The sequence below is a fragment of the Zosterops lateralis genome (genome assembly GCF_965231275.1).
Source record: "Zosterops lateralis genome assembly, chromosome: W".
Lineage (NCBI taxonomy): Eukaryota > Metazoa > Chordata > Aves > Passeriformes > Zosteropidae > Zosterops > Zosterops lateralis.
The window spans coordinates 25254963-25270611 of NC_139801.1; the positions used below are offsets into that span (position 1 = coordinate 25254963).

At 37.1% G+C, this 15649-nt stretch overlaps 1 protein-coding gene across 5 annotated transcripts in view; it reads left to right on the top strand.

The window, feature by feature from the left end:
• Positions 1-15388, top strand: part of LOC310922192 (mothers against decapentaplegic homolog 2-like) — a 90249-nt gene extending 74861 nt beyond the window's left edge. For 4 of the 5 annotated variants that reach the window (XM_083882609.1, XM_083882610.1, XM_083882612.1 and 1 more), the window contains 6 exons: positions 2705-2779; positions 4461-4514; positions 5633-5845; positions 7660-7797; positions 7947-8091; positions 13504-15388. In XM_083882609.1, coding sequence (XP_083738735.1) covers positions 2705-2779; positions 4461-4514; positions 5633-5845; positions 7660-7797; positions 7947-8091; positions 13504-13627 — 749 coding nt within the window. In that variant the 3' untranslated portion in view covers positions 13628-15388. The remainder of the gene's footprint in view (positions 1-2704; positions 2780-4460; positions 4515-5632; positions 5846-7659; positions 7798-7946; positions 8092-13503) is intronic. The other variant, XM_083882613.1, reaches the window with a different exon arrangement.
• The last annotated feature ends 261 nt before the right edge of the window (positions 15389-15649 follow it).

A 15649-nucleotide genomic window follows, 5' to 3' on the forward strand; every position in this document is an offset into this window, starting at 1 on the left:
AATCTGGGCAATGTTTGTTTCCGGCTAGGGACAGCAGATCTTTAAAGAGGAATTTAAGGGGATTGAAATTGGTGCTGCTTTTCTAACCGATGTATGCTTTTTTTGAGTCAGTCTGAGGGTGTTGCATTTTTATTTTCTTTTCTGTTAGTCAGGGTTAAATGCTCGAGAGACGTTTCACGTTCAGACTCAGATGCTTATAATTCTTATCTATGTTACAGTCTCACAAGTTGTGAGTTCTAGCTAGCTAAGTAAAAAATGGCTCCATCTCTTTCTTTAGAAGGCCTTTTAAGGATAAATTGTCCAATTATGAAATGACATCTAAATTATTTTTATCTTTAACCCAATAACCAACTACCCATGGTCCTCAATGCAGATTTTTCTATCCAATTACAAAATACCACCCAGACCCATGAAAAAGAAGGTGAAAAAGGAGGACTAGCCTATGCCCTAAAACCTCCATCTTGCTTTATGTATATTACTATATTCTAAAACCTTAAACTCTAAGTTTTTCACCATGTGATATTACACACTTCTATATTCAAACTACACACCCATATTCCCAGCACTATCATTCAATTTTGGAATCCTTTTCCAAGGCCTCAGGTCAAATGTAGTGTTTTCTTGGGGGTTGGTGCCTGTCAGCAGAGAAAGTCTAAAATTCTCAGTGCTCAGGGTTCCAACATGAGGGCTTTTGATACCATTTGCTAACAACTTACTGGAAAGCTACCATTTGCAAATTCAGTGCTATGGAAATGAGCTACAGCAGCTAGGTAGTTATTTGGAGGAAGTTTGTTCAAGGAGATTGTGGGTATTCACATGATTTTCAAATGTTTATGCAGCTAACCACATCTTGCCTCCTTATCTTTGTCACTGACACCCTCCTGTTATATTCATGGCATCTTACTTTTTTTGACCTTGCTGAATTAATCTTGAACACTTAGCTAGGTTCTGATAAGTCTTGTGTGTCTTGACAACCTGCTTCAGAGAACCATTTTCTTTAGTGATAGGCCAGACTAAGACCATGTTAGCTTTGCACCACAATACTGTCTCAATATATGGTCTACAGAGAGGTTGGTTTCACTTACAGCTGGGAAGATGGCAGTTGTGAAGGTGCAGGATGGCCATTGAGGCTGTATGTTCCATTAATAGTACTATGTGGAGGAAACCTCTATTCAGACAGAGATTAGTTATGGAAAATAATCTGTGCCAAAGACTCTAGATTAGCAACTGGAAACAGGAGGCATGGGTTGGACTGGAAATGGTTATCGACCTTTTACCATGGCTATGGACTTAACTATAATAAATGATTTGGAGAAGGGTGGAGTCCACTTTATCACAATGAATTCAATTAAAATGATAAAAATTAGTATGATTTTTGTTATCATAATTCTTGCTAGTGAAGATTTCCCTTAATCATCCTTTTAAATTCTCATTTGAATTTTGTCACAACTATATTTAGCTCACTAGTTTTACAGAGTGAACCAAAGATATATTTCTTTTGGTTAATTTTTTTAATCAACTGACTTAATCTAGTTTCCTCTTACTGACTTCCTTCTGACCTTACTATATTGCTGTAAATCTCAGACATGATATTTGATATAATTTGATTTTAATCCTTATGCAAAAAGTTTTAAATTTCTGTTGTTTGATAATAATGTAATTAAATGTTTTTAATCCCTCAGATGTCTCAGAGACAATTCTAAGGTGATTGTAGACATAGTTAGCTTCAAACACTTGCATTAAAGCAGTCCAGGTTTTGCCTTTAATATATAGAATCATAGAATATCTTGAGTTGGAAGGGACCCACAAGGATCATCAAAATCCAACTCCATATAGGAAAAGACATTTGCCCAGCTCAAAGAAAATTATTTCCTGAAAGGCAATTGGTTAACTTATCTGGATTACAAAGTCCCTTTTGAATGGAGAAAAGGAACATGCATACTCTTCTGGATTTTGAAGATATTTCTGTTGAATTAGGCAAAGTTTCTAGTATCAGAATGCTTCAAACTTGTTACTGAGTTTGCTTTGGTTAGTGAAACTCCATCTTTAAAGAAAGCTAGTTAAAAGAATAGATTATTGTTTTAATACGTTTTGGAAGTACTAATGATAATAGAGCTTGTGCAGTGTAACTAGTTAAATAATATAGTTATTACTGAGTGAAATCAACTTTTAGGTAATGAAGAAAGATGGATTTGAGAATTGAACTGAAAAGTAACCTTCAAATCTATAAGGCATGGGAAGGTATCTGATCTGATGGTTATAGTACATTAAGACAGCTCTCGTCATTTTGTTTTTGTGCAAGTCACCAGATGTGGGGTTTTTTTCATTTGTAATTCTACTAAATGTGAAAGCTGTTGATCACAATTGCAAAACTGTTACTTATTCTAGTGAAAGTATCTTGTCTTAAATGAAAAAGAGGATTATCTGTGAATTATATAATGTATTTGAACAGTCGACTGGGATACAAGAGATGATACATTTTGCATAGACAATTAAGGCAAGTAATGTGTTTAAAGACCTAGTTGAAGGAGAAAGGGATGGCAAAATGACATTCTAATAAAGTATTTAGGTACTGAATGGAGCTCATGAGGACTTGAGAACAAAAACCCCAAATGCTAAATCTTACAAATTTCCCCAGTCATTGAACCATTAGGTGTTTTGTTGGTTGTTTTTTTTTGTTTGTTTTTTGTTTTTTTTTTGACAGAAACACCACCTCCAGGATATATCAGTGAAGATGGAGAAACAAATGACCAGCAGTTGAACCAAAGCATGGATACAGGTAACTACTTTCAAAACTTGGGATCACTAGCTGTGATGCCTCTGCATAGCAGAATGAATTCAGCCTAAAAGATGATGACAGTTTTCCTCTGTACAACCTGGTGTTTTCTGTTTAAAATATCACTTTCAGTCTTTAGTGAACAGCTTAATATTTTGTTAGGGGAATGCTTTTAAAACATTCTGTGCCATATTAAGTATATTACATTTGTTTTGTAACAAAAGCATATAGGTCTAATTAAGTTTTCATCCGATTTTAATAGCTCATTTTTTTTAACCATCCCCAACTTTACCTTCTGGAAACAGGTTCATTGAAGCAATGTGTCTATTGGCCTAAACAAGTTACAGACTCTGAATTTTGAGAACCTGTCTCTTACCTCTGGTACCTTATCACTTCTGCCATGTTTCAAATCAATTCTTGTATAGAAGGCTCTATGGAAAGAGTAGTAGAAATATTAAGCATGCATGCCTTTGTATGAAAGAGTTTCTAGATAATATGGTTGGCTTTAGAATTGGTCAAAGAACAGTTAATGTGCTGGATAAGAACATCCTGCTATCTGCTGGCAGACTTGAGTGTATTTGGTTAGCTAATGTTAGCAATCTTTTTCAGTTAGATGGAATCAACTGCACCAGTTTCTGAAAGAACTGCAATATTTTCCCACTATGTCATAATGGCTACCTTAATTTAAAAAGCCTGATATCAGCAATCATTGTGGGAATGATTCTGTGCAAAGCCTCTTTGTATTTTGTCTACAAGTGCACAAATTGTGTTGGAGAGTTCATGTTTTTCTAAATTTTTCCTTCCTCCTTCCAGGAAAGAATAATCTCAAATAAGGAAATCCAGCTTGTTCTTCTAGAGATAAACCCTCTCCTTTGAGAATAGAGGCAATATCTTGCTTGTCTCTTCCACTTTTTCTTAGCTGTTTTTCCACTGAATTGGAGAAGAAGTCACTACCTTCTCACTGGGCTGAAGCACCTCTCTTATGAAGACAGGCTGAGAGAGTTGGGGTTGTCCAGCCTGGAGAAGAGAAGGCTCCAGGGAGACCTTAGAGCACCTTCCAGTACCTAAAGGGGCTACATGAGAGCTGGAGAGGGACTTTGGACAAGGGCATGGAGTGATAGGACAAGGGGGAATGGCTTCAGACTGACAGAGAGTAGGGTTAGATTAGATATTGGGAAGAAATTCTTTCCTATGAAGGTGGTGAGGCACTGGCACAGGTTGCCGAGAAAAGTTGTGGCTGCACCCCCCCCGGAACTGTTCAAGGCCAGGTTGGATGGAGTTTAAGTAACCTGGTCTAGTTGAAGGTGCCCCTGCCCATGGCAGGGGGGTTAGAACTAGATGATCTTGAAGGTCCCTTCCAATCCAAACCATTCTATGATTCTGTGACAAGCACATAAATAAAGTTATGTCCACAGAGTGCGCATGAAGTAAAAGCTCTGCCAAATACAACACTAAGATGTTAATTAAGTTTATGAGGAGGGGTAGGGTCCCATGAGTCTGGAAAATGAAATGCAGTCTTAATTCACAATAAGTGTGTGATATGCTGGAAAAGTGGTGTTAGTATTTCTGAGGTTTCTTATTCCAAAGAATTTCAATGTAAAACTATATCTAGATAATGGTTATTCCTACTTATCTGAAATAATGAGAGTCATTTGCTCTGAAACAATCTGTATTGCTTCAACAGGATCTCCAGCAGAGCTGTCTCCTAGTAGTCTTTCCCCAGTTAATCATAGCCTGGGTAAGCTGGAAATACTTGTAATTGTTTCTCTGTGTGATAACTCTTCCTTATGTATATATTACATTAAAACTGAAAATATACTTAAAAAAATTAAGAACTGTATTAGGAGACTATTAGGTTGGCTTCCTGATGATAAACATAATAGGGCTGGGTAAATAACTTCTTAACTACTACTCTATTTCTGCAACTGTTGAGTTCCTAGCAAAGAGAAAGAATAATATGGTTGTGTGTGCAGGACAAGCATTTATAAAATAAATAGTTTAAAGGACGTTAGCCAATCCATAGTGCTTCCCAGACTTGCTGACTCCCTTATATATATGTTCTGCTACTCTTCTCGTGTACTGTTTCACCCGTAACAGCAACACAATCATTGCTCCTACATTAGTTGCCCGCCTGTTTTGATCAGGTGCCATTGCTGTGCATTTGTATAAATGACTCAGGAAGATCAGATTCCCCTGGTTTTGTTTAAGGAATGATGACAGAAAAATGCTGTTCAGAACACTTAGTAAGTAATGATGGTAGGTAAAAAGGGGAAGCAACTCAGGAAAAGCTGAAGATGCACAGGGAAGATAAGATCTCATAGGGGAGAGTAAAAGGAGCTTAGAACTGCTTTTAGATAGAGATGGTATAAAATATAGTGTAATATAAGGAAACATCATTTTCATATTAATATTTTTTCCTTTGTGTGGTTCAGTGTTTGATAGTTTCTTTTCTTTAAGATTAAATATTAATCTTTTTTAATTTTTAATCTTTTCTTAATCTTTTCTTACAAGTCAGTTTTTACCATCCATGCTAAACCAACACACATTGCCAAAATGTTTGCAAGTTATAGAAAAGCAACAGAAATGTCTCAATGTCTGGCACTCACAGCAGCATTAGGTTAATCATTTTGCCAAGCAAAATGCAAGTACTGAACTAAATGAGCTGTGGTCAGATTAGATCACCCCCTCTTCCCCTCTTTCTTTCTTTGTGTGAAAGTCTAAATTCCATTCTGTTTACTGGAGTAGGTAAAAATGACACCAAGTAAAATATAATTTGAGGAGACTACAACAGGGCAGATAGATTTCTTTTCAGCCTTGAATTCTGTATTAAGCTTGTTTTTAATTTTTTTTTAATAGACTTGCAACCAGTTACTTACTCGGAGCCTGCATTTTGGTGTTCAATAGCATATTATGAACTGAATCAGAGAGTGGGAGAAACCTTCCATGCATCCCAGCCTTCCCTGACTGTAGATGGCTTTACAGATCCATCAAATTCAGAACGATTTTGTCTAGGTTTGCTTTCCAACGTAAACAGAAATGCTACAGTGGAAATGACAAGGCGACACATAGGTAAAGATCTCTAATCTTTAATTTCATTTTAGACATTAAATTATCTGGAATGATCCAGGTAGGATGGACAGATCTGTGTTTTGGGTTCTTTTCACCCTTGTGCAGCCAGCCATAGAACTTCTCTCTTGGGGTTTGCCAAGAAGAGCTTGATCTCTCTTGCTAAGGATAGAAGTGAAAAGATAGAGAGGTTGCTGCTTCTGAAATTGAGGAGAAATATAGCTGCTTCTGTTACCACAGCCTGTTGCAATCGGGAAGAGATGTAGTGATGGCTAGAGCTGAAAGGAGCTCCCTTTCCTTGATCAGTAGTCACTAAGCTGATGGCAGTAGCAGTCAGACAACTGTCAGGATGCAAGTGGCAAAGGAAGAAGCCACTCAGCTGTAGGGGATTTCTGTTGCTCATGCTGCTGTTCTCTGCCTTCTGGAAAAAGATGACGCACCAAAGTATCCCAAGGGACAGGTTTTTGGCTTTCAGGCTCCTTATTGGACTGCTCTGCCCTAGGTAGCATTTATATTCAGAGTTGCTTATAATTGAAATTTAAGCTTTAATTGCAAAATATTAGCATGTTGCTTAGTTTATTCTAATTTATAAAATGCAGAATGAACATTGGTAGTACTTGAATGCTTTTCTGAAATGGGAAAAGCTGCAGTTGAGATAACATGCTGTTTTGACATGATTAAGATTTTCTTTGTAATGGTTAGTAAAGAATAGTTTTCTACAATGCAGTGTCTTGGCTTTAGGTTCTTCAATAAACTATCCTTTTTTTCTGGATTCTTTTATTTAGCAATATTCATGAGTTTTTTTGGTTTGATTTTTAGTAAAAATTTCAACCTTTTTAATAGAACCTTCTGATTGCCTCTATGCCAAATCCAAATGCTTGTCTAATAAAAATTTAGATGTGCAGAAGCCCAGGCTACACCTGTGCCAACTAATCAAAATGATCAATGATGAGGAAAAGCAAAAATGTAAGGAACTCTCACTTTTTTTAATAGAGCAATTCACATTTTGTTTGAAAAAATGTTTTAAAGAAAAGAGGAAATAGAAACTATGGCCTTTAAAGAACCTGTTAATTATAAATAGCTTTTTTTGAGAGCTCAATTGTACATTACTTATCTTCTGCTAGAAATAAGCCATACAGGTTTTTTTTCCACTCAGAGAGAGAGAGAACAAAACCACAATTTAAAAGTGAACAATAATTTCTTATGGTTTTTTGGTTTGGTTTTGTTTTGTTTTTTGTTTTGTTTTTTTTGGTTTTTTTTTTGTAATAGACCTAAATGAAGTCCTGTTGATTTTGTTTAAGTAGTACAGAGAAAGGGGTATGCAGTGGGTTGTGAAATAGTATGGGTGCATGTAAGCAGTGTTGAAGTAGTACGCTATGTTTTTCTTTTTTCCCATAGCGGCCTGTGCTGCTTCATATACAACGTTTTAATACTAGCACAAGTTTTAACTCTGCTGAACCTAATATTTTTATTTTGATTCTGGTATTTCTTAAAGTAAAAAATTATTTGGTAATTAACACTGCTTTCTAATTTTGATTTGGTTACAAGCCATTAAATGGCTAGAAAATTCTATCTCACTCTTGACCAAAAATTATTCTGCTTCTCCTTCAAATATTTTGAGTTCGTGTGAGGAAAAATGCAAGTTAATTGTGTTCTGCTCCTGCTACAGCTGTCAGCCTAGCAGTATTGTCCTGTAGATAATTGATTTCTGTTTCTGTTATAAAGAAAAACCTTGGCCTTCTCTGAAACAAAATACTCTCATTTGTTAATCTTCTTGGGTCATATCATAACTAGAGTTCTTCTGAATTTTGCTGCAGGAAGGGGAGTACGTCTCTATTATATTGGTGGAGAAGTTTTTGCTGAGTGCTTAAGCGATAGCGCGATTTTTGTTCAGAGCCCCAACTGTAATCAAAGATATGGCTGGCATCCTGCAACTGTGTGCAAAATTCCACCAGGTTAGTAGCTTACCAAAGGTCTTGTGTAAAAATATTCTGTGAATATATTCACTGGATATTTGCTTTCCTTTCATAGTTTTGGGTTTCTGTGTTGTAAACACAAGTATTCATTGATTGATTGTACTCTTTGGACTTTTTTTTCTTTATAGGATGCAACCTAAAAATCTTTAATAACCAAGAATTTGCTGCTCTTCTGGCTCAATCTGTGAATCAGGGTTTTGAAGCAGTTTATCAGCTTACTAGAATGTGTACCATAAGAATGAGTTTTGTTAAAGGATGGGGAGCTGAATACAGGTAAAAAACTTTTGTTTTTAATTTTAGAGTTAATTTTTCTTCTTTCACTAATGTACTATTTCTGTCTGGTTTGAAAGCTGTACCTACAGGCTTCTTACTGCTACTGTAGACATGCTGTCTGCAAGTTGAACCCCATATTTTCCTTTTTCTCCCTCCTCAGCTATTGAGTTAAGTTATAAAGACCAGAAATTGATTTTAGTATTACAGTCAGCTGTTGAGCAAGGAATGTTGTCAAAGTTGTTTCCTCGCTTGGTTCTCCTTGCTTGCTTATGGCAAAATCACTGACAATATCTAGAAGTTTCACAGTTTGTGCTGTGAGATTATATGCTGTTTGTTAGATGTACAGTCATTTTGGTCTCTGTCCTGTTCTGTGGGGAGTATATTGAGTTCATTAGGTTGTGATGAGGGATGCAGTTGATAGTACCTGAAAGAAAGAATTGAAGTCATTTGGAGTGCATTCTGCAGAATGAAATAGCTGGAGAACATGCATTTAAGGGATGACAAATATTTCAGAACTTGTAATGGAAAAAAATTTGTGGGAGTAAGATGACTGTTTATGTAGTAAAACTGCTAAAAACATTTTTGAGTGGAAAAAATAGCCTTTTATCTGCTTTTTTAATAGATTTCAATTGTATTCTTTATTTAAACTAATTCCTTAAACCTCTCTAGAAATTGTCCCCTGAAAGAATGAAGTCTCACATATCAATACCCTATTGTAATACATAATGACTTTTAAAAAATCCATATAATTTCTGAACTTTAATAATGGTGTATAGGTTCCACTGTGAATCTTGGGGATTTGTTTCTTTTATCTGCTCTTGAAATATACGCATGTAAATAGCAGCATGAGTATGTGGGGGAGGCTTCTCAGATAAATGAAGCCAATTTTGTATAAGTCTAATTAGATGAAATGAGAAATTTGAGTAATGGAATAAACTGGTACCTCTTTGTTAGTAAGAGATACACAAAAAAGAATGTGGCTCAAATTTAAAGAACTGTTGGATTTGTCTCTAAGTATGCATAGACTTACACGTAATTAAATACAACATTCAAATCAGAAGAGGCTAATCAGTCAGATTATATGGAGACAACTTGAAGTGAATGGAGTGTAAGTGCTGAATTAAAACAGTGAGGAACTTTTTGGTAAATTTGTTTCTAGGGAGGGAGAATATTGGTTGTTAATAGTCTATAAACTGTTGAGAGATCACAGGATTAAAAAAGCTGCAGTGCAAACACTGCCAGAACACCATGGAAACTTATTACTCTCATAATGCCAAACTAGTTTCTTTGCATCTCTATTTAAGATGATGCTAATAAACTATTGATGCACAAAACCTGTAAGTTAGGCTGTAGTCGTGATTAAAGCAAGATGAGGTTGCTCCTGCAAACACAACCTTGAATTTAAATGAATGTAGTCTGAATTGTCAAAATAGGCTAGGAGACTCTGTAAAATCCATCATTCTTGTTAAAACTTCTGTGCTTCATCATTATGTCAAAAAGGTTTCTTATAGAACTGATGCCTTGGGAAGGCTGACCTGAAACAGACATTGGACAGAGCTAGAGAATAAAGTAGGTATTTATTGAAAGGCCTCTCGGATCCACCTTGGGCAGGACAGGAGCCTGACCAGGGCTACACCCAAGGTGGATTTAAAATGGTCACAAAATGGCTGACCAGTCACGAGGTCTTACATTTTTATAAGTTTTGGTCCATTTGCATATTGGGGTTTAATTGTCCAATTACAGCTTCAGGTTATGAGCTCTCATCCTTCTTGTTCCTCCCTTCAGTCCCCCGTTGTTCATGCTTTTGGGTCTGAAAGTTGTCCTTGATCTTCAGCAGGAAAAGGATTTGTTTTGTCTACCTACTCTGTGAAGAGAGCTTACTGGCACTTAATATGAGGCTCAGAACTACACACCTAAGCAACACAAAATCTGAAAGACATGAAAGCTAAAACTTAAGGCATCAGAACGGGCTTGGGCAAAGCCAGAGCCTTACTTGCATTTTATGCTATGTGGGTAAATGCACAAGTATGGCAAAGTGGTACATTTTGATTATTTACCAAGCTTATAAGCTTGGTAGACAAAATAGTTTACAACTTTGTGATGGTTTTAGTTCGAACTGGGCGGAAACACCAAATTCATGTAGTGGTTTCATGTTCGCCGATTTCTGTTTCTCAAAATTAGTGTAGTGGTTTGAGTGTCTCCCAGAATCATCTATTCCTTTTCCTGCTGTGAGGTAGGATTAGGAGAAAAGCAAAGCAGGCCCAAATCTTAAAAGGTTTAAAGATAGATTTATTAACAAAACTAAAAGAAAATAATGAGAATCAAAATGAAACCTTCAAAACACTTCTCCTCCCACCACACAACTGTTCACTTTATCACTAACATCATAAAGAGACAAAACCTGGGATTTTCAATCAGTTTCACCACTCTAAAATAGTCTTTCATCAATTCTTAGGGAGAGGAGCCTCTCTTAGAACTCCCATGGAGACATTACCACAAGAAAACAGTTCTCTGGTGGCTCCCATGTCATGAATCTGCAGCTGTCTGGGGAATTCTGCAAACTGTGAAGTCCCTCCCATTTAGCAGCTTTTCCCATAATTGCATATGGGCCATATCAGCTTTCTTCGGGTACAGGTTAAGGATGACTATTCTAGTATAAAACAAAGGTTCTTTTCATTTATCTCCAAAATCATCTTCCTCTGTTCAAAATTCTCCATTGGATCACAGCTATATCAGTCCACAGTTATGACTAGAACTCTGCATCCCCCTAAAAAGCATTCCGTAAGTTACAGGAATATTTTACTCCATTCTCCATGGCTTCACAAGAGAAGTCCAGCCCAAACTAGGCAACTCCTCAATCCTTCCTCCAACTCAGGACTTTTGCACTCTCTTCACTGACTTCAGTTTCATGCTGTGTCTCTTTATGTCTCAATCACTCTGTTCTCACTCAGAGAGAGGATTAGTGCTTTGTAAGTCCCATCTGTCAAAGAAAGAGTTAACATCTTGCCCGGGCCTGCAGATGGCCATGGGATCTCTGCCGGGCAGCAGCCTATCATGTTGGATTTCAAAGCTGCGCTGATGGACGGGGTGGGGGGTAAGGGAGGAGTAACTCATGCCGAGAGATCAAGAGATCGGAGTGGCTTAGGGAAACGGCGGTCAGGAATCTTAGCATCCAGGATCTCAGTAGTTAGGTAGGCTGATGGATGCCTCCCCCTACCCCTTGGTCTCATCCGGGGTGGGCCTGGCCCAACCCGGATTTGGAGCTGCTCCCTGGGGCCTGGGGGGGCATCTCTCTTGGCCTGGCCGGCATCGAGGGCAGGCCTTAGAGTCAGCTGGATGTTAGCAGCTGCGACCTCCCCTTCCTCCTGCCCACTGCTGCCGGGGCCCAGCCAGACCTGGCCTTGCCAGCCTGGCGGAGCAGCGGGGCCTGGTCTGGCCCACCCAGCTGCTGCACAGCCGGTGTTACCTGCTGGCAAGCTGGAAGAAAGAGAGAGATTCCTGGAATCCCTCTGATTTTTTACCTGTGTAGCCCAGAGGCATATGTAACACTAATTGGTCAATCAAGCTGTCAACATTTTGCCACAACTTCCTTAGAAAAAATCACTTCTGTGCCAAACCAGCACAAATTTTTGCTCAACACGTTGGCTAGAATTGAGGATGGTGGAAGAAGTTCAGATCAGCAGTCAAGTGTTCATGTTATCACAAGAACTATCCACATCTAGGATGATCTTCTGAAGAGAGTTCAGTAGAGACGTAATTACAGCAAAAAGACTTAGTGATATGTAAGCTGGAAATCTGTGGGTAGAAGAAGCTGAGTTTTAGCTTTGAGACAGCTACTAAGTAACTGTTGCTACTTTATCAACTTCTGCCAGTATAGTGCAAAGCTAGGGTTGTTGAACAGAACCAGTTATAAAATTCTGAGGAAGTGTGTTGTGGAACACATTGTAGGGGAGTTAACAGCATTGGGATAATGAGCTTCCTTCTTTGGGAAAGGATTCAAGATTAAATAGAATTAAATTTCCTGTAATTTAGGTTGTTCTATTGGATCACTTTATTTTGGCATAGGCATTTGGGGCTAAGATAAACAATGTTTTTTAGAGTGCTGAGAATGCACAGACCTCAGTTGCTTTCTTTTCCTAGAAAATGTGAAATCACCAACAACTTTGGAAGTTCATCTTCTCTATGGCTAATTTTTCTGCCTTTTCAGTTCCTCTGTTTATGTAAACAGATTTCCTCAAAGCGAAGGATTGCAGTGACAACAGTAAAAATGAAGGGCCTGGGTTTGTGTCTGAATAATCTGCTGCCTTTGAATCTTAATGCCTTCTTGCTTTGACTTTGGGATAGCTAGAATAACTAGGAAAAACTGGATTAGCAACAGTATTCTTGGCAATTTAGTTTGGGAAAATCCCCATGCCTGGAGGAGGTATAGTGAAAATAACAGGATTTTTCAGGCAGAGTATGTCTGATACTGATTTTTTTAATTTGGAGATGAGAAGGAAAAATTTTGAACAACAGATCTCTGAAACAAGAATATATGGGAGAGTGAATGAAGCTTTTTTGGTTGTCAGCCCTTCAGCTTTACTGAGACTTGCGATATGGTGTTTAATTAAGGGTTTCTATTGTGAAAAAATATAGGTAAGCTTATATAGAAGACAATGGAAACACAATTTTTACTTTGGTTGGTTTTGTGAGGATGTTGCAGTACAAAACACATGTAGAAGTGTAAGATTACAGAAAATTGGAGGTAAAATTTTAGTGTTCCTTTGAGATAGCATCAGTTAGCACAGTATAACCACACATCGTGTTTTTACATAGTGTTTCTGACAACATCTAGCAGTTTCCCTATACATTTATCTTGTCATTTGCTCCAAAAAAGCCAGACCTTATGATCATCATAGCATTGTGCTGTTTGGCCATGCTAATAGTGCAGTCAAGGGTTTCTAGTTTGTATTTCTCAGTAACTGTCTACAAAATTCAAACCCAGTTATACATGCAGACTCTTTTAAGGTTGTGATGCAGCTGCACACAGCTATCTGTGACGTGAACACCACATTGGTTGGACAATCTTTAGTTTTGAATTTCTTTTTAGATGTAAAGCTCTTGGTGTGGTACTTGAAGCATACTTGAAGCAAACGCTGAAGCTCTTATTCTCCAGAGTGGAATATTCTCGATGTATTATGGACAAGCATGTAATTATTGATGTGTCTTACAGATGTGGAGTGTTTTGGAGTTTTTGTTGGGCTTTTTTCCTTCAAAGACTGTCTGAAAAAAGTTTAGTAACAATTATGGTAATGGTTGTGGATTTTTATCTTTCTGTGTATGAGATATAGATGGAAACAGATTTGATCATATGATGGAGAACTTTATGGTAGCTAAAGCTGCTTTCTGACTTCCCTATTCTTTATTTTCTAGGCGGCAAACAGTAACAAGCACTCCTTGCTGGATTGAACTTCATCTGAATGGACCTCTACAATGGTTGGACAAAGTATTGACTCAGATGGGCTCCCCTTCAGTACGCTGCTCCAGCATGTCATAAAACTCCTTCCTTTGTTACCAGTGGGCTAAATATCAAGTCTAATCAACAGACTTAATATAACACCTTGTCTGTCATAGTATTTGTGTGTGGTCCCCATGAACTGTTTACTATCTAAAAAGGGTTTTAAAAAAGAAAAAAAAAAAAAGAAAAACAGCACTTGAAGTCTCATCAATTAAAGCACCTTGTGGATTCTGTTTCCTATACTCTGCTACTAGATGAAAATTTAGTGTATAGAAATGCCTTCTTCAGAAAGAAGATGGGACTGTACTCAAGACTCTTAATGGTGTTTTTATTTGGTATATAATTGAGTGTCCTAATGGTTTATCAATAACATGAATAACTAAGTGTATGTACATCATGATCTCAAATGTCACAGTATTGTGCTGTTCTACATTTTAGTTCCCATTAATAGTTGCTTGGGTTTTTTTGATTTGGGTAAATCTCTTATAAAATTCCAAGACTCTACTCCCTTATTCTTTTATATTTTTTAATATAAGCAGATTTTTGAGTTGTCCTAAACATAAAAAGCTCAACTTTTTGCTGCCTTCTTAAAGAAAAAGAAAATCCCTCAATTGGAAGGGAAAGAAATGTCTTGAGATTCATCTGTGAAATTTTAAGACACTATATACTTAATTGGGGCCTAAATCAATTCATATTATAAATTCCAAGTATTCATCATACTAAGAATCTACGTTTTCCTACCCATCTGAGTTGATGAATCTGGTGCCAGCATTATTGCTGGCAATGGTGTAATTTGGGACTTTTTTTGTTTAGTTTGAATCATTGAAGTCAGTGTTTTTTTCTCATTGAATGAGAATTTATCATAGTATTGGATACTGGATTAAGTACACAAGGTTATTGGCTTACCCCTTACATCTGTAGTTTTTCATTGAACAGATGTCACTAAAAATCATGGGTTTTAGTTTTTGGAGCTAAATACCTTGAAAAACTCTTTCCCAAGGTAAACTACTCTTTCATATAGATTTTTAATAGATGCATCTTCTTAATATATTTCAGTAACCGATTTTAAATTTCTGATCTGTGTGGCTTTGTATAGCTTATTTGCATACCAGATCATACACATTCATTATGTTATAATGGGTCTTGTTATTAAAAGTAGTTGCTTTTGCAAAACCTCTAGCATAGTGGTTGCTGAGGTATGACCAACAAAGGACTTCTAGGTTCTTTGTGACCGTGCATGTTATTGTGAACCCTTGGACACTACAGCTGCACCATAATAAAAATATTCAGAAATATATCCTACAAATAGGTCTGGGTTGGGGATGGGTTGGGAAGCTATATAGAAGGGTTATTCTGACTTAAAAAATATATATCTTACTAATGAGCTTGTGATCTAGCTGTCTGTCATTCTTTTGTTATTGTGGCAGTAGCGGGATTGTCTTTGTTTTTCCCATTGTTTCATCTATTACACTAGTACTGTACTTTGTAAGTACAGCTAGTGATAGCTTTTAGAACAAATATGGGGCCAGTGTTACAGCTTTTAATCTGTTAACTGAATTGACATTAGTGATGGATATTTTTATGCCATAATGACTAGGGCATAGAAGCAATACCAAAAATCAAAACCTTGAAAAAGTGGGACAGACACTTTTCAAAAATTGGGAAAGAAGTTACCAATTTATGCTAGTTTTACCACTAGACTAATGTATCGGTAGAACTTGTGAACCTAAGAAATAAGCTTCATGTGTGTTGCATTTGCCTAATATGTGAATACACTAATAAAACTTTTAACTCTCATGATGGTTGGGTTTTTTATTAATTGCTGTCTATATTTTCTGTTGAAGGTTAGGAGTCATTCTAACCCACCCAAATAAATGGCACAACTGTCCTGCATGTTGTGGCTGGAAAGGTATAGTGTAGATGTTAAAATCACTTCTCATACAGCTGTTGTGCAGGTTCTGGATCTATGTGTGTTTAGTGATACAGATTTCTACTCGATCAAGTTTATTAAAGCAGTTGCTTTTTCCTACCACAATCAAATTCCATCCTACTAGCTCAGAT